The 19,184-nt window shown below is 51.6% G+C and overlaps 7 protein-coding genes across 7 annotated transcripts; 1 reads left to right on the forward strand and 6 right to left on the reverse strand.

Annotated features, from left to right (window-relative positions):
* Window positions 1-1,119: 1,119 nt before the first annotated feature.
* N7468_007540 (uncharacterized protein) lies at window positions 1,120-3,874 on the reverse strand (the record flags this gene model as incomplete). The annotated part of the gene is made up of 6 exons (XM_058476836.1): window positions 1,120-1,622; window positions 1,679-1,745; window positions 1,804-2,553; window positions 2,606-2,963; window positions 3,002-3,539; window positions 3,634-3,874. 6 exons carry the CDS (start codon window positions 3,872-3,874, stop codon window positions 1,120-1,122), a joined length of 2,457 nt encoding a protein of 818 aa, XP_058329726.1.
* Window positions 3,875-4,239: 365 nt separating this feature from the next.
* On the reverse strand, window positions 4,240-6,135 carry N7468_007541 (uncharacterized protein; the record flags this gene model as incomplete). The annotated part of the gene is made up of 3 exons (XM_058476837.1): window positions 4,240-5,447; window positions 5,542-6,059; window positions 6,122-6,135. 3 exons carry the CDS (start codon window positions 6,133-6,135, stop codon window positions 4,240-4,242), a joined length of 1,740 nt encoding a protein of 579 aa, XP_058329727.1.
* Window positions 6,136-7,807: 1,672 nt separating this feature from the next.
* On the reverse strand, window positions 7,808-8,701 carry N7468_007542 (uncharacterized protein; the record flags this gene model as incomplete). The annotated part of the gene is made up of 1 exon (XM_058476838.1): window positions 7,808-8,701. The coding sequence occupies one exon, from the start codon at window positions 8,699-8,701 to the stop codon at window positions 7,808-7,810; it is 894 nt and encodes a 297-aa protein (XP_058329728.1).
* Window positions 8,702-9,690: 989 nt separating this feature from the next.
* Window positions 9,691-11,481, reverse strand: N7468_007543 (uncharacterized protein; the record flags this gene model as incomplete). Its single annotated transcript, XM_058476839.1, has 3 exons — window positions 9,691-10,608; window positions 10,671-10,761; window positions 10,823-11,481. The coding sequence occupies 3 exons, from the start codon at window positions 11,479-11,481 to the stop codon at window positions 9,691-9,693; spliced, it is 1,668 nt and encodes a 555-aa protein (XP_058329729.1).
* Window positions 11,482-13,100: 1,619 nt separating this feature from the next.
* Window positions 13,101-13,973, forward strand: N7468_007544 (uncharacterized protein; the record flags this gene model as incomplete). Its single annotated transcript, XM_058476840.1, has 2 exons — window positions 13,101-13,381; window positions 13,436-13,973. 2 exons carry the CDS (start codon window positions 13,101-13,103, stop codon window positions 13,971-13,973), a joined length of 819 nt encoding a protein of 272 aa, XP_058329730.1.
* A 2,354-nt stretch (window positions 13,974-16,327) lies between these two features.
* N7468_007545 (uncharacterized protein) lies at window positions 16,328-16,903 on the reverse strand (the record flags this gene model as incomplete). The annotated part of the gene is made up of 1 exon (XM_058476841.1): window positions 16,328-16,903. One exon carries the CDS (start codon window positions 16,901-16,903, stop codon window positions 16,328-16,330), a length of 576 nt encoding a protein of 191 aa, XP_058329731.1.
* Window positions 16,904-18,401: 1,498 nt separating this feature from the next.
* N7468_007546 (uncharacterized protein) lies at window positions 18,402-18,734 on the reverse strand (the record flags this gene model as incomplete). The annotated part of the gene is made up of 1 exon (XM_058476842.1): window positions 18,402-18,734. One exon carries the CDS (start codon window positions 18,732-18,734, stop codon window positions 18,402-18,404), a length of 333 nt encoding a protein of 110 aa, XP_058329732.1.
* Between the last annotated feature and the right edge of the window lie 450 nt (window positions 18,735-19,184).

Consider the following 19,184-nt stretch of genomic DNA (forward strand, 5'->3'; position numbering starts at 1 on the left):
TGACTCAAAAGATGTGTGGGGAAGGGGTTTGGAGGGAGAGAAAAGAAAAATCGAAAAACAAGAGAAGTGCTCCCGAGACCCTGCACTGAACGACAAAGTTGTAGGCACAAGTCTCACGAAGGAGGATGTGGGGGGGGTTAAATCCCTAGAATTGGCGGGTATGAAGTGACGGAGTGTTTTTTGTGGATATGACGAGACATGCACCAAGTATCTCCGCAAGGAAACACAAAGAGGACAGGATGCCTTCAGCACACGCCCGGGAAGAAAGGAACGGTCGAAGAGACACAGAGAGTGAGGGTAGATAGAGAAGGACGACAAAGCAGTAGAAACTCGACGCCGGGGAGAGGCTAGAGGGGGGTTCGACAAGAAGCTCGTTCCCCGTGATTGGCGGACGCACCGGTGGGGCAGACCATCACGTGATCTTATGCCTGAGGCGGCCGTCATTGTCTGGGTTTTTTTCTTGTTTTGAACTGCTTCTGAAGGGGGTTTTCTTTTTGGTGATCTTTTATTTTTTTTCTATAGGTCGTTCTTTGTGCTCAATACGACGGGTCCTCATACGCAATTGGAATGGCAATTTTCGCCTTTCTACATTCGGCTATGGCACAAGAGAGAAAATCTCCTCAGTAAGGGTCGACTGCCCCTCTACTTTGTTTTGGTTTTTCTACTTGAAGAGGCACCCACCGCATTGTGGCCCCGGCGACCGATCCGGCATAGCCCTCCATTAGCGCACGAAACATATGCACTTAGATTCATAACCTCGAGATTTACAGAACAATAGATCGAAGCCTAGCTCCAGGGATTTATTTGAAATTTTCCATGGGTCTAAAGTACCATGCAGAAAGCCCCAGCGTTGCAAAATTAAGCGGACTTACGCCACAGTGGAGGAGCCCCAATCAAACGAAGAGCCTTCTATCTGACTCAGTTGCCGTCTGGGCTGCGGGTCCTCAGTAAGGGCAAGCCCATCTCCGGAGACTTGAGGCAGTCTGGAGGCTCTGCAGGACAAAACCTCCCAGACATACCGTAGTAAATTCAATCGTGGTCGCTTCGAAACTAGATAAACACCAAGCGACAATCTGTCCCTTCATGCATTCATAACGCCAGATCTTCAAATGCGCCCAGTCAACCCTCTGCCTCGTCTTCGTCATCCTCGCTGGAGGTCGCAGCATCCAAATCCAATACTTCGTATCGCATCGCGTCACCATAAAGAACACATACGGCCTTCCTCCCTTTCCGACCATAGAAGTTAAGCCGTACAGGCCTCGACTTGGATCCTGACACTGCAAATTCATGCCTAACCATGCCATGTTTGCTCAGAGCTTCCGCGCTTAGGCATGTAGGCTGAATGCTAGGCTGCGAAGAAGGGCGGGGGGAGTCGATAGTAGTAAAATCGAGCACAGCCGGTGCCGGAGCTACATTGGGCTGTTTTGGTGCTAAAATGGGCTGAAATGGTATGTCCAGAAGACGAGCAGGACTCTTTGGGGCAGCCCACAGGACCATGAGACCGTGATCGAAGAACTGTAACTGGCGTACTTCGCCCTCTTGGAGGTCCAACGCGGCCATGGATGTGCTGCGCGTGGAGCTTACGCCGTTGATAGTATCGAGTACAGTGCGATACACGTAGACTGGAGCATTTTAGCGCTGCTAAGGATCTGGGAATTGAATGGGAAGAGTGACGTACTTAAAGACTTGGATGTCTTTGACCGACTGGCGATGTAAATGGAGCATGGATGTCCTTCCTCCCCACCCTACGTGGCTGGTTAGCTTTTCCATTCATTCGGGCCTCCGGGTGACGTGGGAACACACCTCCGAGTCGTAGCATATGTTAAGATCAATGATGTTGCGTTCACAATCCGCATGAAGAGTCAGAGGGGAGTGATGCAAAATGCCCCTTCTCTGGGTAAGGGCAATTTCTGCAAACACCTTGTCAAACTGGAGTCCTAGTCGCTTCGTCAGGTCGTTCAATTTGGGCGCGTCTATGGTCGTCACGTCGCCGCCTTCATCCAGAACATGTCGCTGTTGTTCTAAGAGGGATTTGAATGTATCGTAAAAAGAACGATCGTGGCCATCAGGAACCCACTTGTCCGTAGCTGGAGTGGGCATTTGAGGAACCCCCAGCATAGGGAGCTGCCGGATGTAACTGCGTAACACGCTCTTGCGGAGTGCGCCGGTGATGTACTTTACGGTCAAAGGAACATCAAAGATGTCTCTTTTTTCGAGGAGCTCTTCTGATGTTTGCGAAAACGGTTCGCTGTTCAGAATCATAATTTCATGATGTAGCCAGCGCGAAAATGCCATGAATTGGCGTAGCTCTTCGTTCGTGTGGATGAGAATGTTATGGGCCAGAATGTGTAAGCAATCTAGCGTTTCTATGATGGCATTCAATTTGGGGGTATCAAGGCCAAGGATGCCGCCGAGCTTCGAGAACTTGGATAATCCCACTAAGCGACCGAGAAGGACCTGACTTCGCTCTAACGCTGGGAGAAGGCACTCATGGGTTAGCCGTCGAATATTCTCGTAGCCCCCACAGACAGCCTTATCCCATCTCTTGTGTCCCTATAATGATGATTAGCATGGACCCAAATGAATCCTCGTTCTGCGAACCTACTCTATCTCCCACTATATCTACCAAAAACTCTTTCATCGGCTCGAAGCAATGTCCAGTAACAACGAAGTGATAGACAGCGGTGACGAAGTCACACTGGCATTTCTCCTGCAAGTCCTCACTGATCCCGCGCAAGAAGCGAGCCGGTAATTCCTGTGCATTCTTCCACTCAAGCTCAATTTGGCGCTGTACAGACCCAATGTACCTCAACAGATTCTGAAGCTGGGTTGTCTTCGACGCTAACAAGGACAGATACCGTCCGGACTTGGTGATGAATCGCAAATCAAGAGTCACGAGATCGATAGGCGCATCAGGAGACTCGGGCCTCGTGCCAGATGATGCGAGCATCGCATGGGTTGAACTAAAGGGATGCGATGCATGGGCAGGATGAAGCGCGACCGCGCACCGGCCGTATCATCGCGGATGGAGAACGAGCCGATCTCAAAACAGTCGAAGATCCGGAGATGAACGCTACCGTCATCGAAGCCCACGAACAGCACATCGACAGAGTCACTCGTGTCTTTCGCCGAGGAGTGAAAGATAGCATCGATCGAGGCACGCGAGCTGAACAAATCATCCTCTGCGCCCGTCGCAGGCAACGTGCTCAGTTTTGGAAGCGAGCTTTCGATGTCGAGTAACGCGAGTTCCCGGGGTAAATCGGCCTTGAGCATCGCCGCTGCTTTGGACGGCTGCAGGCTTGCAGCCAGCAGGTCCTCGAGAGAAACCTGCCCCGTCGAATCGACAAGATGCTTGTACATAGCTTTGCTGTCTGTAAAATTGAGCCCCCATCCAAGACACGTCACCTTCGGAGCGGTCTGCTCTTCGTCGGCGTCCTCGCTCTGGTCGCGGTGGATAGGGTAGTGATGCACGGTTTTCCCCGTGTATGCGCTGATGATGCGGAGCGAGCCATCACCGCACGCAACAGCGAGGAGACGACCTGCTCATCCGGGTTAGACACTGCAACGATTCGAAGGGACTTTGTAGATGTATTTGATAGCTCGCATACTCGAGGTAGGCAAGACGTTACTTACCATTTCCCTTCCATGCCACCGCCCGCACTTCCCCGTCCTCTTCGTCCTCGCCCAGATACGGATCGCCGCCGAAGGAACCGCCGAAGACCTTCTGCCCATTCAGTCGGAAGACGTGCAGCTCCTCGTCTTCGGTCGCGAGGGCTATCAGGTCCATCGTCGGGCAGTACGCCAGCGTCCCGAGTTTACATTTTGCTGGTAGGGATTTCTCCCCAACGGGTGTGAGGTGAGGCCCTTCCTCCATGCTCAGGATTGGATCGATCGAGGGTTCTATGCTGACCGCTTAGCTCACATCCTGATCCAGGCCAAGATTGGGGGCCTGGTTGTGTTTGGCTCTGGATGGTTGTTGATAACGCGGAACGGGTCTTGGCGCGTTGGATGTTTTGTGGGCGGTTCGTGACGGGCGGAGTTGGGGCATTCCTCTCATGAACTTTCTCTTTTTCACAGCCTTTGAACGACGTATGGAAGTTTTTATGTGCAATTGATATTCCATGTATTTCCAGTATGACTTATTCGACAAGCGCTAAGTATAAAATATTTCTATAGTAATGATAGTACAGGCACTGTACGCAGATGACCAGCATCGGATATGCCACATATGCCGTTAGATTAAAAAGGCTCGCCCTCCATGTTGCTTTGCATCATGTTCTTGAGGTAAGCCAACTCGTCCATTAGCTCCTGCATCGTCGCCTTGCCGCGAATCACGGCGGAAGCGTCACTCTGGCGTGAATGACTGTCAAACTTAGAGCGGTCACTCTCAGACACAAAAATGGGAGAAGCACTAGGACTCTGAGCTAATGAGAGTGCTTGCATAGATTCGATAGCATCGAATAATGCTGCATGGCGCTTGGGGTTGCTCTCCACCTCGTCCATCTGATCAATTCCAAGGCCAGATGTAGAGAGGGACGGGGAGGAGAGAGAGACAGCGAATTCAGGCAAAGTGCCATTCCATGGAGGCATGTCGGCCGTGGCAGAGTTGGGAGAACATGGCTTAGAGTTTGCAGTGAGATGGGGAGTATTAGGGTCGGTATTAGTTGCTGCGTCGTTGCACGAGAGATCTGGAGTGGTCCAGTCTTCTGGAGCAGATGACTCCTGGGGCTCGTGGTGGAAGGTCGACGCCGAAAAGATTGACGCAGGAGTTTCGTCTTCGGTTTCCCCAGTATCGGTGCTCCACTCTGAGAACCGACTCTGCTCAATGCGCGAATTGATCGATTCATCGATAGTCATGCTGGAGAAGTGGCTCCGCATGATCAGTGCATCGGCGGCCTTGTCTCTCTCGTCGATTGCCCGCACGGCTTCGTCCATGACAGAGGATGGCGAGTTAGGAAGTGAGGGCAGTCGCTTGTGCTGAATATCGGGACCGGTTGGAGTGGGCATGTCCCCTGAGCCAGAGGAGCTCTGGCCATTGGCCACGATCATGTCATTGGAGGCCTTGGCCTTCACGACCGGGGCAGGACCCTGAGCCTCATTTTGAGAAGTACTGGGCCGACGATGACGAGAGTGTGTGTCCACAGAGAGAAGATGCAGTGCCGGTGCCGCATTGCCGGCATTTCCCTTGAGTGCACGACGGGCCTGGATGGTTGTCCCGGCAGGTTGATCGACGGAGTTCATTGGGATCTTCACCGAGCTGGCGTGAACCAAAATGCCGGGGACATTACGGCGTTCTGCCACGGTATTCTCTGCCTGCTGCTGCTGCTGCTGCTGCTGCTGCTGCTGAATCATCTGTTGGTGCTGGATCAACTGCTGGCGCTGGTTCTCTTGATTCTGCGCCTCGCTGAATGCTCTTGCTCGGGGGGGACGGCCCTGCGCGCCGTTGACTGAACGCAGATTTAAGGCCTCGAGCCCTTGGTGGAGAAACTGAGCGACCATCCTTTGAACTTTGGCTCCTTGCGCTGTTCGGCTGGGAAATACTCCGATGAACACCGACAGGAGAAGGCGCAAGGTTTCCGGGCGAGGGCTGACGAGGGTTGAGATTGGTGGTTTGGATATGAGCCAGCTCAGGCTTTGGGGGCCTTCTGGGGTTCATGAACTTGTCCTCGGGGTGTAAAGTGCGGTATTCTTCGCTTTGTGAACCGTCACTACTTGATCGGCCGTGAATGCGGTTTTTCGGTAGGACCATGGGCACATTGAGGATGTTCAATGGCCGACCTGGGAGCAGGGGACACTTGGTGGTGAATTTCTCGTTTTCGTTATAGAATTCTATGTTCTCGTTGAGAATATAGTAATACCAGTAAGTGCAGCCCATCTTCAATCCATCGGCGCGCCACTGTGCGTGGTCATGGGATCCGTCCGCCATAATATCTGTGAATTGAAAGCATCCTCTCCAGTATCCGGGGCCGACGCGCCTGTCCCTCTCCATCGAATAGGGTTTGCTGAAGTTGTCCCATGATCCCAAGAGCTTGACCGATCGAATATCGGGGTTGGTGGTCCTATACATCGTCAGATTATCGTCAAACAAAGCCCCGGGGGTTCTCAAGCCGGGTATACTCACAGTAAAAAGGTCATGAGGGTAGTTTTGAATCGTAGGAATGCAAAAAAAGAAATTCGCTGATAACGAGAGCGTTGTGGCTGGCAAAATGCAACAAGTGTGGAACAAGAAAATGCTCGAAGGAAAGGGCTTGAAAGCGACAGTATGCAAGACGTAAAGAGAGACGGTCAACAGCTGAATAGTGTACAAAATGCAATGCAATGCCAAAGAAAAGAAAGGAATGAATGAATGAAGTTCGAAAACAATTCCTAGGAGGATTATGGTGCTGGGATATAAAGGTGTCAACGACAGCGGTCCAGCCCAGTCGATAAACAAATGTTGCTATAATTACAGAGCGCGCCTCTCCGAGGGCCACCCAGTTTCAGATAGCAACAGTCTATTAATGGCGCTCGTTCGAGGACGGTTTCAGTGGGGCTGGATTCGGGCGATCACACGCCTGAAGGAACCTGATACACGACGCGGGTGCTTCAAGAACCGCGAGGAGCTGGAGACGTTCGAAATTAGGCAGCTAGTGTTGAAGTCCGCAATTTCCCCCGGCAGACTGCAGGGCGACAGATGGGGCCAATGAGGGCGTGTGATGGCGAAGCGCCGGCCTCATGTACCTGCAGGACAAGCGTTGGCGCTTCGGTGGGATTGGCGGGACTGGAGGGTGGCTTGGATAGGTGGAAGTTGGATGTTTATCCTAACTGACGAGTAATGGTAGAGGATGGTAGAGAAGTACAGGACGGTAGATTATAGGTTCGTTATAACGTCGCGAGCAGGCTGGTGAAGAGAAAGAGCAAATCGAGTGTCAAAGCGGGCCTTTTTTTTTTTGCGGTGACGCTAGATCGGCGCTGCGGGGGAAACATGGCGAGCGTAGTTAGTTAGCTGTGCGCCGATCGCGGAAGCATTACGGTAGCAAAGATCAACAAACTTCAATAGTACTAGCGCGTGCTACACTCATTCGCAGTTCTGCTGCATCTATGTCTATCCCCCTACGGCTCTCACTATATATATAAAGGAAAAGAGACAGGGCATATACTCCATACGTTCGAAGGAAGGCCGACACGGGCCAGGGGTGCGCCATGATTGTCGTGGCTGGGAATTTGCCCATGGTTCGTGGCGCTCCACTCGCTGCAAGGTACGCGGCACACGGACCACTTGGCAAGTGCGATGATCGAGTTGATTAGCTGGTGGCTGCCCAGTGGCAAATTGCATGCAAATGGCTGCAAGCAACCTGATAACTGACGTTTGCCTCCTTTTGAAAACTCCCAGGCTCTATGTCATATTTGGGTCCAGACAATGCCTTAGAAAATGCCTCTGGTGAAACAACATCACTGCAAGTATATTGACATTTCAACCCCTGAAGCCACGACCGGTTGTTCTCCACCTTTGGCGCCTCCCGAACTTGGGCGCTTACTGCGAAGATAATAATTTGAAGCCTTTGTTTATCAGTCCGACTGCTGGACCTCCTCACGTCCGGTCTCCACAATTTACTGATTAGATGGCGCAGCACTGCCCGACTCGAATTTTAGAGCTGTCGTGATCGTCAATTGTATCCTAGTCAAATCCTAACCGAGGCCCATACCAAGATGCTTATCGCAGCTCTAGGATTTTCCCACTCATAGCCCAAAATTGAATAATAACACACAGGAAGAACAAAATATCATGAAATTCAGAAGGGGAAAGAAAAAGGAACCTCCCAAGGCATCAACATTCATGCGCGGTCCGCCGATCCAGCTTCTTATTGACGGCCCCAAGCACACACTTCAAAATTCCATCCGCATCCAATGAGGTCCCCTTTTTCCCCTTCCACGGCAGCGTATCAACAATATCTCGCAACCTCTCGTCCCGACACCACTTCCCCAGGTCATCATCCAGCTCCTGCAGATACCTCTGCACCCCCTGATCATCCCCAATCTGGAAAAATTGGATCCCCACCTGCCACGGCAGCGCATGAATCTTATCCAGCTTCCTCGCAACATCCACAATGATACTTTCTGCATCATCCGTGAACTCGCCATCCGTAATTGTAATAACATTGATCGGCTTCACATAGAGCGCCGCATTAGCCAGCGTCCCGTCCTCTCGCCGTGACGCCTGCATCTGCTCCACCCGCCGCAGGTACGGCGTCAGGATCTCCAGTAGTCGCCGGCCAACGGGTGTCGACCCGCGCGGCCGGACCCTGTGAAAGATCTCGGCCACGTCGTGGGCTGTTGTGATGTTGCTGTACGAGCTGCCCTGGTGGTTCAGGAAGGATATGTCAATGCCGTCTTGGTCGTATTGCGTGCAGATGGGTGCGATCGCGGCGATAGCTTCCTCTGCTTCTTGCCAGCGGGTTTTGCAGCTGTTGCGGTCGCGCGCGGTCATGCTGCTGCTGTCGTCAACGAGGAAGACTGTGTCGAAGTCCTTTAAGAATGCGTAGCGGCAGTCGGCGTCTCCGGAGTCTGGGGGCAGCTCGCGGGGGTCCGCTTGAGGGTGTATGGATTTATGTGCTTCTTGGGATTCCTCGTAGGCTGGAGGATCCCAGATTGAGCGCTTGGAGGGGCGGCAGAGGGAAAATAGTCTGCTTATCCGCTTCGAGTGGGAGTTATGGCTCTTCATTGTGAAGGTGGGGGTTGGTGTTGTGGTTATTTGGACGACTGGGCTGCCAATGCCGTGTGATGGAAATGATGACCACAAGGGTGGGGGGATGGGCTTTTCATGGAGGGGCATATTGGGCTGAATTCGGAGTATATAGCTTTCGGGTTAACAAGAAAGTTTCAGCAATGATGCAAAGACGATGCAATGTGGGTGGTTTCTGGGCCTGATGTCGTGGTACCAAAAAATGATACCGATGTTGGCTATGTACAACGGAGTACTGAAACAGATGAAGCTCTTGCTTTCTTTTATAACTTTGGTTTATGAGTCCAGGCTGAATTGTGAGGCTGAGTGGATACTATCCAATCTGTATTTGTGTAAGTCCTCTGGAACATCATGCCCTCCTCGTAAGAGTCATCTAAAGACTGTGGAGTGCACGCGCTCACGGTGCCTCAAACTCTACCAGGGCTCGTGTGCCTAAGGCTGACCGACAGCACACCAAATTTCCCAGCCTCAGGCATTTGACAGGACCTACTATAAGAAGGTTTTGACGCACAAATGCAACAATATCATCAATCTACCATATGATAGGTACCAGACATGTGTTGTCCACATGCTAATGTATGCGGCTGCACGCAACCCTGCGACATCCGATTCCCTGGTAAGGCCCGGGCGGAGTAAGGCTGAGTCTGCCTATTGAGGGGTGGCGGGTAGGCGGCCAATCATCTTTTTTCTCACAACCACCTAATGACACATTCCAGAATGCAAGATCCCACAAATGATGGGTAAGGCTTATTGAGTTCATCTAAAGGAAGTACATAGCCGACTTCAAGTACAAAAATCACGATTCATTGGGATAGGCAGGCGCCAGGGCTTTCATATAGTCGTGATTTATGCCAAACTTTCCAGGACCCGTGATAACTCCCCTCCGCTAATGGATATACAGAAAAAGCACAGCATGAAGATGTACAGGAGGGTGGGCCCGTGGTCTCAAACATAGCACAAGATAAAAATCATAGATCCTCCACAATGCCTGTCACAATGCCTGGCTCGGGTTCTGAGGCACGCAAGGCTAACGGGTGCTTTGACGTCGACATGGCCGAGGAAGGCTCATCGGTAATACGAGTCCCTTCAGCCTCCGCGTCAATGGTTGAGCGAAGGATACCCGGGTCCGAATTCACAAGATCAGCTAGCGCAAGAGCTTGATCTAGACCCATGCTATTCCCAATCATGCTCAAGCATTGCACCACCCATCGCCGGACCGGTGAATTCGGGCTCTCAGCTATCCCACTCAAGAACAAGGGCCATAGCAGCATGAGGCCGCCAATGTAGCTTTCTGGGGGCGGGACGGCTACACCCGCATTGCTGTCAACCTGGTGGGCCCCAAAGTAGAAAGGAACACTGCGGCAGGTATCGACAGCGAGGCGGTGGATCGTCGCTCGTAAGGTTTTGCAATGCAGTCGGAATTCTTCCGAGAGGGATCGCATGGAGGAGGCATCAGACACTTGCCGCATGTGAGAGAGAATGATCTCGCTGACGAGGATACGGGCGCTACGATATTGATTCCACGAGTTACATACCCACAGGCTGGGGTACACATGGTACTGCTTGTCAAGAGGGGTAAGGCCTCGACAGCGGTACTGGAAGTCGAAATCATAGGGCGACTTCTCTTCTGTCTGATAACTGAACTCCGGTGGCAGGGATGCCAGCCAAGCAATCAATTCGGCCTCGATGGCCGAAGCGGCTGTTATTATTTGCTGTGGATCGCTGAATTTCCCAGCGAAGATGTCGGCCCGCAAATTTGAGAGCTTTCCAATCGTTACAATCAGCCGATGGCCATGGGCTTCGGCGGGCCGGAGATCCATGATGAATCTTGTCCTATCTAATAACGAGTCTGGCACTCTTTGGTCACGCTGAAAGCAGCTAACAATCTGCAATAAAAGGTCAGTTACAACAGAGAGAGGCAAGGATGGTTGGATGAGGAAAAACTCACAACCTGATATCGCAAGTGCAAAAACAGGCGAAGGCCAGCTTCGCTTTGAAGTTGCTCAGGGCCACGTAAATCGAGAAGGGCAGTTGCGCCACTTATATGATTAGTCCAGAGAGCTATATCTTCTCTTGACCTTGAGGTGACAATCTGCATACCAAGTGGCGTTAGTTTTCCCGCGAGGGGGGGGCTCGGAAACATCGGGGCATGGACTGACTTCATAAATAGCAAGAAGTACGACGGCCCCAAGGGTTTGATTGGCCTTCGCTTCTTTTACATCAACCAATGCTTTATTTAAGGCTGAGAGCGCCATGGCATATTCCTTCCGCGCAACATGATTGAGGCTGTTGATTTTCTTAACACGACTGAACATCGCAGATGCGACCGCTGTCAAGCCCGATTGCATAGCTTGCTGGCCTGGGGAGGAGCTAGGCGATAACAGGAATGATGTCATGAATTCCGACATCCATAAAGTTCCAGGAATGGTATTGGACCGCAAGAAGAAGCAGACGGCCTCCTGCGTGGTGGGTTCCCCCGGCTGCACTTCCATTGGCATCTGCCACTGGCGCTGTATGGATTGATTGGAGGGTTGAGTAACGGTATTAGTGGGTTGTGGGGCCGCACTGAAATCAAAGGACTCCTTTGAACCCACAGAGAAAGCCCCCTCGGACGCAGAACCCCAATCTGGGGAAGCAGTGCGAGGAGATCGCGTTGGTGACCGTTTTGGGCGAGAAGCGACAGACGAGCTTGCCGAGCTTGACGCCTTGGCGTCTGCTTTGGCTTTCTTCATCACTGAACTACTCTCATCGCGGAACATAAGAGCCAGCTGATCCCTGTAGCCGGGGCATTCCCGCTTGGCCCTGATGCATTGCGAACAGGCCGGGCGGACCTGGTCGCATCGAATCTTGCGAGACCGACACTGACCGCACCCTTGCTAGGTTTACCACAGTATACCATGGTCAAGAGCAGAAAATATCAATGTATTGCTTGAATGAGTCTCGAATCCACGCAGGCTGACAGGAAGATAATAAACGTTGGGGGTTCTGGAAGATGAGGCAGCACCGCCACGAGACTCAGTTTGGTTTAGCGCAGCGCTGCCTCATACCCACACTGGATTTTGGCTAATCACCAGCGGGGATGGAAACAACGCTAACTATTTCAGGAAACCATTGCGACCACCACTGTCAAAAAGACGCTCTAGTTGTAAGGGATCTTTATATTCAAGTTGGTGAACTTTGGTGCCTAGATCCTACCAAGACGCGATACCGAATAAGAGGTCTATCCATTGGAAAATCCGGGCCTGGCATCGCCACGCCGTCTTCGGTCCAGAATCGGAGCAGCAAAACTATACGGTCAACCCTGTATGTGGAGCCTGAGGCAATGCTAGCAGACAATGCTCTACAAGTGGACGATGATCTACGACATGGGAGTTAGGATCCATTCCGAGTTGGTACAGTTGGAAGGCTATCTAGGTAGCACTAGCAGCACTAGTAGCGTCTAGATGTCTGGACTTGAGGAATATTGATAGAGAGATCAACTGGTGCATCTGAAGTTGAATGAGATATATAGTAGTACCGGAGGACTTGAAAGCAATTGCTTTTCTTGCGAATTAGTCTTTGACCACCCCTTAGAAGTAGTACCAAAAGCAGAGTATGACCTATCAAGTCTACAAGTTCAGCTAAAGCTTGCATCGCCGCCCGGATACACACGACCCCGGGCCTAAGGCTCGCGAATTCTCCGCGGGGTGTTCTGTGGAAGCATCATCGACGCCCCGCTGGCTAGCCCCCGCACATTGCTTAGCCACACCAAGACGATTATTCCAATTTTCCATACTAAGCTTCAAGCTCATCAGCCTCATAATCCATAAGACTTGGAATATTAAAGTCTTTAATCTCATTTCCGTCACTAAGTGCTCTGCCTGATGTGGAAACCAGCGCGAGGGCCCACCTCCTGGGCCCCGACCATACGAGCGGCCTGATTGGCTGCTACCGCTCGCGATGCTGGCTGCAATCAGTTTAGCGTCGTTAAATGCGCCCCAAACGGACAGCGACTTGATGAAAAGCTTATCAGGGGCTGCTCCGCCCTTAGGGCTCAGGCCAAAGCCCGGGCTATTCTTTGCTTACATGCAGGCACCAGGCGCGTTGTTGGCGCTTTTCCCAAGATGGATGAATCTGCGAAGGTAGACACAGCCCCTAGAAGCCATAGCCCAAGAAAGGGTATGCATGATGCTCGTAGATAGAATATAAAGTCCCATGAACTCCTGCCTTTCTGGTCTGCATCTACAAAAAGCAAAAGCAAACTTGAGCTGTTCAAGGCTTCAATACTTCAAGCTTCATCTTCAAGTTCCAAAGGCTCCCCAGATTTGCTTTCTGTCACTCAAAAGCTGTTGCATATCCATACCCCTTGGCATATATCGCTACACCAACCTCCATTACAATGGGTGTCACTTACCGCCACGGCATTTCAATCCTCCAAGAGGTCGTCTACGTGCCTGCTCTGTGTACTGCGGCTTTCCTTGTCTACCGTCATGGATTACGCAAAAATAGTGGTTTTCTATTCCTTGTTATCTTCGCTTTGGCTCGAATAATCGGCGCAAGCTGTGACCTTGCAACTATCAACGACCCTTCCAACACCAATCTTTTCACAGCTGCAGCCATCTGTTCCTCCATTGGTCTTTCTCCTTTAATGCTCGCCTGCAGCGGTCTTCTTTCTCGAGCGTGAGCGATTCTTGCGATCTGATTCCCAATGATTCCATACTAACAACGCTCTAGTGACCAATCAATCAAGCGCATGACCGGTCAAGCTCTCCCTTTACCCACATTCACTGCTTTCCGCCTCTTGACCGTCGCAGCCATGGTCCTCGCAATCGTCGGCATCACCTCCAACATGACAGTTCAGGGAATGCAAAACCCTGCCAGCGAGACCAAGATCGGCATGATCTTGTACGTTGTCTCATGGGCCGCTTTGCTTGGCTTGCTCCTTCTCGTCACCAGCCGTTGCAGAGGCCTCGAGAGCGGCGAGAAACGCATCTTGGTTGCTGTTGCTGCGGCATTGCCATTCATTCTGATCCGTGTTATCTACGCCTGCCTCATCATCTTCCTCCACAACAGTACTTTCTCTCTTCTCAGCCCCGACCCTACTGCTTTGCTGTGCATGAATGTTCTTGAGGAGATTGTCGTCGTTGCTATTCTTCTGGGTGTGGGGTTCACTCTCGCAGTTCGTGTAGAACGCCAGGAGAAGTCTGGGATCGAGGCTCCTTTGGCTCAGCAGCCTCAGCAATACTATCAGCAATCAGGATACCAGGCTTGAGATGGTGCTACAGTATGGTGTTAGCTGATGCATTGGCTATGGGTGATGCATTTCCCTTTTCTTTTTGTCAATATTTGATACCTAATTTTGCTTTCGCGGGCGTTAAGCGTATATAACCAAATAGATAGGCTCGGTATTTGTGAAATATAGTTTATTAGCGGCCTTGGGATGTGAACATAATGTTATAATTAATATTACGATAGCAACTTTGCAGCCATATCAAAGGAGGTTGTACTAGACTACTAGTAGTAAAGGAGCCCGTGAACTCAATCCTAGATGACAAAAATGATCTAATATGGAGAGTAAGATCCCGAATGAGCCTTCGCTGACGAGTCGCTGCCTTTATAGCTAGGGGAAGGGGTTCAAATATCTCCGCTGCCACTGGGCACGTCATGTAAGGCTCACCGCTATATCCACAACTTATCAGGAAGAGTCTGCTACACCTGCTGCTCGAGACAACTGATCTAGAGCGGGAAGAGAAAAAGAGGAATCATTGGAAACGCAAGAGTGTGTGGATAGTAGTTTTCCCTGGTTCCACCGCAATCTATCTCTAGGCTTCAAAGTACACCCCTTCAAGGTCGTCACAACTTGTTGACACTCAATGAGCTTCACGGGAGTTTGCATGTGCAGATATGGTAGAAAACAGATAGAACGAGAAACATGAACGGCAGCTACTGGCTTGGATGCCCAACACTAACCTCCCCCCCGTGCCCACCACCCACACCCGCACACCACCTCGGCCCCGGCCAACATCACGGCCAGAGCAGCGCCTGGGCCGGACACCAGATGCCCTTGTTAGGACCTTTTGCGGGGGCTTGGTGTCCGGCTTTTGCTCTGGTTTGTCATGATTAACGGCCGGGGCTCATTCTGTCAGTGTCTTCTCACTCTCCCTCCCCCGGGCACGCATTTGCTGGGGAGGGAGGTGAAGACCACGCCCGCTGTGATTGCCACGTTGCTTAACTCAGGGTAGCTCGTATAGATGTCCATGAACGAGCCACCCCCAGCAGGACCCGTGGCTAGCCCTGCTGGAGCGCGTTGCTCAGCCGCGCTGAGGAGCTTGTTGGTTGCCTCCAGGTGCCAGCATGAAGGCAATCCTGGCACTTGGAGGCGAGGGCTTCCGGCTGATCCAGAAGCCCTTATATGCCCCCTCCTAGAGACATGCGGAGGGGGTGGTCGACGCGGGCGTGGTCGAGGTGGTGTCGGTGGACTCTGTAGGGGATCCGGGATCCAGAGTCCACCCGAGGTTGCAGATGCCCGTCCATCCGGTGGTGCTGGGCTGGCAGTGGCATCGGCAGTGACGGGCCTTCTAATGTCACTGCCGGTCAGCTTGTATTGTCACTGCCAGCCCGGGAGCAGATGGACGGCGCCGTTTCTGCAGCTTTTGCATGGGCAGGGAGGTTTCCGGGGGTCCTCCCTAAAGATAATGGCCTGATGAGCCCACGCAAAATGCTGCGGCGGCGGAGCGGTGGGGGCCTCGCACAGAGTCCGCGTCGCTCCCCGGTGCGTCAACCTTCAAGGTTGACGACGCGGACTCTGTGCGAGGAAGTATCTGGGGCTGGGGGGGAGGAGGGAACCCCAGACACAAGACCGGAAGTCTAAATGGCCGAATCGGCTATTGCGGGTCGAGATGGCAATAGAGTAGAAGAGCTGGTAGTGGTGGACATGGCTCTTCAGTGCTCAAGGTAGATTCGAAGTAAGCGTGCGATTGTGGTGAGCCACGAGGACGATGGCAGCACGCAAATCGATCAAGAGCCTCTATGGTGCTCTTCAACGTAGTTATGCTGATGGCGCGCAAATTGGTAGTTGGCATCTAGATCGACCAGCTTTTGAAGCAGTGCAGTTTGGAAAGGTGTTGGGCTCTCTCGTAAGAGAGAGCGATGATGAGCAGATGGAAAGCAAGTTCGAACTTGTAAATGTAGCAATCCAGCTGTGAACAGCTTGAGAGTAGAAGGGAAAAGGACTTGGAGAGGGGGCAATGGGGGAATATATAGGCAAGTTCGCCGCTCGCGGTCCGCAATTTACATTCACTACTCTAGCTAACTGCAGAAATATTCGAACCCCGCTTATCAACCACGCGTCCACAGATCACAGAAAGACGATACTTAGCTATCCAATAGCCATATAGTGTGCTAGCTTTGGGGAATACTCTTGAAATCTTGTCCAAGTTGACATTTCATTCTGTGTTGCTCTACGTTGTAGTCGAAAGGTATTCCCGTCGACCTTTGGATACTTTCTGAGAGTCCCTTTCCATACGAATACGACAGTGTGGACGCTAATATCATTTCAAAAAATAGTTGTACACATAGTTATCCCCGGCCCTCTTACTTTGAGGATCATCCTGGGGTGCTTCTGTCTCAGGCCTCCAGGAGAAATTCTTCAGGAGTCTGCAATCCTGGGTCGGATGCAGTTTCACCGAAGCGCGGACTTGGTAGAGACGTTTCTCGTGCCAAGCGAGGCGAATAAAGGTCGAACGGGAACCTGTATCGCCCTCGACATCCCTCCATGCCGCACGCGGGATTTGAGCCGTGTGATGACAGGCCACCGAGATCACTCCCGGTGGGACTCCCTCCACCGCAGCAGCCCCGCCAGTGTCGCGGAAGAAGCTTACGAGGCCAGGTGCCATAGTCGTCATCTTGCGACTTTCCCGAAAGCTCGGTTTCCTTGGAGCCAGATCCAGTGGGCAGTCGAGATAAGGAGTCGACAACAACACAGCCTCCACGTATTTCAACTCCCGCCGGCAGCTCAATACTCGGGAGCCGATGACAAATATCGGCCGCAGCACTATCGGGATCTGAGTTGAGGCATGGCACTGAGGTGGAGGGAAAAGGAAGGGGGTCTAAGAGCCATGGAAGCTCAAGGTTGCTTGCCATGAGATCACTTCGCCTCTGCTGTGTCTCTCCATATCTCTCACTATTGCCTTGCATAGGCATCGGCAGCGAGGATTTCGGTTTCCTTTTAAGCCACTTTGGGCGCCAGATTCCCGAGTCCACAAATGGACTGGAGCCTTTTGGAGTCCTCTCCTTCATGTCCTGTCTCTCTTTTAGTATGAAATGTTCAGCTGCCGCATAAAGGCACAAGGACATACCTGCATGCTGAATAGCTTCCCTTTGTGTTTGAGCTTCTTGACCGCTGACATCATCTTTAGGATAGCCCAGTTAGCATCTTCACAATACACACTTGCAGAAGGTCCATTCCATGCAGTGTTGAATAGAGATTTCAATACTTCATATTACCGAACACTTACACGGTGTTTGATTCCATAGGCCAGCCTATGCAGTTTGTAAGGTTTCTTTCCTTTGGCTTGTTCCTGCGACATATCCGGCATGTTGTATGCTTCATGCACCGCAGGTTTGCCCTCACATTTGTTGGTTGTCTCCATTTCTTTTCAAAGTTAGCACACTTCAATCAAGCTCATCTCCGTCAGGCATACTCAGAGATATCAAAGCCAAATTTGTCTCAACTTCTTGAGCGAAAAACGTCAAAACTGTTACCAGGTCAAGACGAAAATGTCGAGTCGAGACGAAACGGGAACCAATTCGAGTCAAGAAAGACTAGACGCTGGAAGCACTTGCAAGATCGAGGCGACTGGAAATTCACGACGTTGCATTCACGACATCTTGAAGGCCCGAGTCCACGACTATATACCCTGAGTACGTTACACGGGTACATTCACTAGACTGGATCATAGTGTCCAACTTCGAAGTGAATGGCGAAACATAAGCATCTTCCGGAAGCAGCTGCTCTGAAACTCGAAGAAGCACGCGTTCACATGGGACTAGTATTCACTACCAGAAACAAGGCTAAGCCCTCCAACCTGAAATTTTCATTATATGTGGAGGAACTTGGATACAGTGAATGGCAGCCGTCAGTGAGGCTCCATGCTTCAGCTCAATCGACTATCCATACTGGTAAGTGTCATTTTGATGCTTCGCAGCTCAACTCATAGTCTCGTACAGTTGCGTGTGAAGCTCAAACTTGAAGATAAATGCTGTTACGATATACATATGAAACGAGGATTCCGGAGACAAGAAAAAAAAAAAACATGAATTACCCATGTAAATTCCCGCCTATAGCTTGTGGCCCCTAACGCCTTGAAAGCCCGGGCCTTGACGCGAGACTGGCCAGTAATGGTCCATGGCGAGGGCACAGGTGTTCCAAGATGCGGGAATATAGCGCGAGGAAACTGATTAGAAGATTGCGGCAACGAAAGGCCCAGAGGCTGTCAAGGCTGTGGATTGAAAGGAAGAAGTCGTTTCGGTTGCGTGGTTCATTGTTGTGCCGCGAAGGGGGCGCATTTCTGACCTCGGCACCAGTTAAGGACGCCAAGTCGATGCCACACCGGCAACATCAGATCGTGCATGTAACGTCATTGAGGAACATCAATGCCTCAGTTTCGCAAGTCGATGAAATGGAAAGAATTGGGTAAGACTAGGTCGGCCGGAAAGAATCGTCCACATGCCCGCCTTTGGTTTCGAGTTCAGCGATGAGATTGTGGCGCTCCTGCAGCTTCGCCTGCATGAACTCGACGGTTTTCTGTAGGACAATACTCTCGCTGCGGCCCTGGCCTTCAAGGCCTGGAACCAGTTCCGTCAGACGGTCGAAACCCTCGCGAATGGCGGCTCGGCGTTTCTGTTCAGAAGCTATATGATTGTTCTTCTTCTCCTGATCAGTCAGCCGAGGCTTGTCCTTGTCTTGGACAGTTATTTTAGATGCACCGGTCGGGGTTGAAGACGATCGGTCGTGGTCGTCGTCGGCCTTCATTGTTGCGATGTGGAATAGAGCAAGGGCGCACAATCTCGGGTTCGCGGGTCCAACCGAGGAATTCTTTCTTGTGCGGGGTAGAGCTGGAGATTTTCTTATGTGCCAATGGAAGACTCTGGTGGAATATCCGGGGAGGAAAGAACGGAAAGCGATAGCGATAAGGAGAAATGCGGAGAAGCACGTTAAACCCAATTGGGAACTCAACCCTTGAAGGCCTTGGCGTCCTTCAAACGTCATAGAAAGGGCCCACTCTGCCTTGCACATACCCTGGCAGGGCTTCTTGGTCTTTTTTATCTTTTTTTTTTCCCTCCTCATCTGTGTATTGTGGACTTCTCTCTGTGGAATCAAAAGTGGGCTCTTCCAATCCTCACCCTTGCGCCTCAGGCTCGCCCATCCTAACCTTTCGGCTCAACCTAACCGCGCTGGTACAATCATACGATCGTATAAACC

The sequence above is a fragment of the Penicillium chermesinum genome, assembly GCF_028974085.1.
Source record: "Penicillium chermesinum strain IBT 19713 chromosome Unknown utg000005l:1.0-4115287.0:1.0-4118363.0, whole genome shotgun sequence".
Lineage (NCBI taxonomy): Eukaryota > Fungi > Ascomycota > Eurotiomycetes > Eurotiales > Aspergillaceae > Penicillium > Penicillium chermesinum.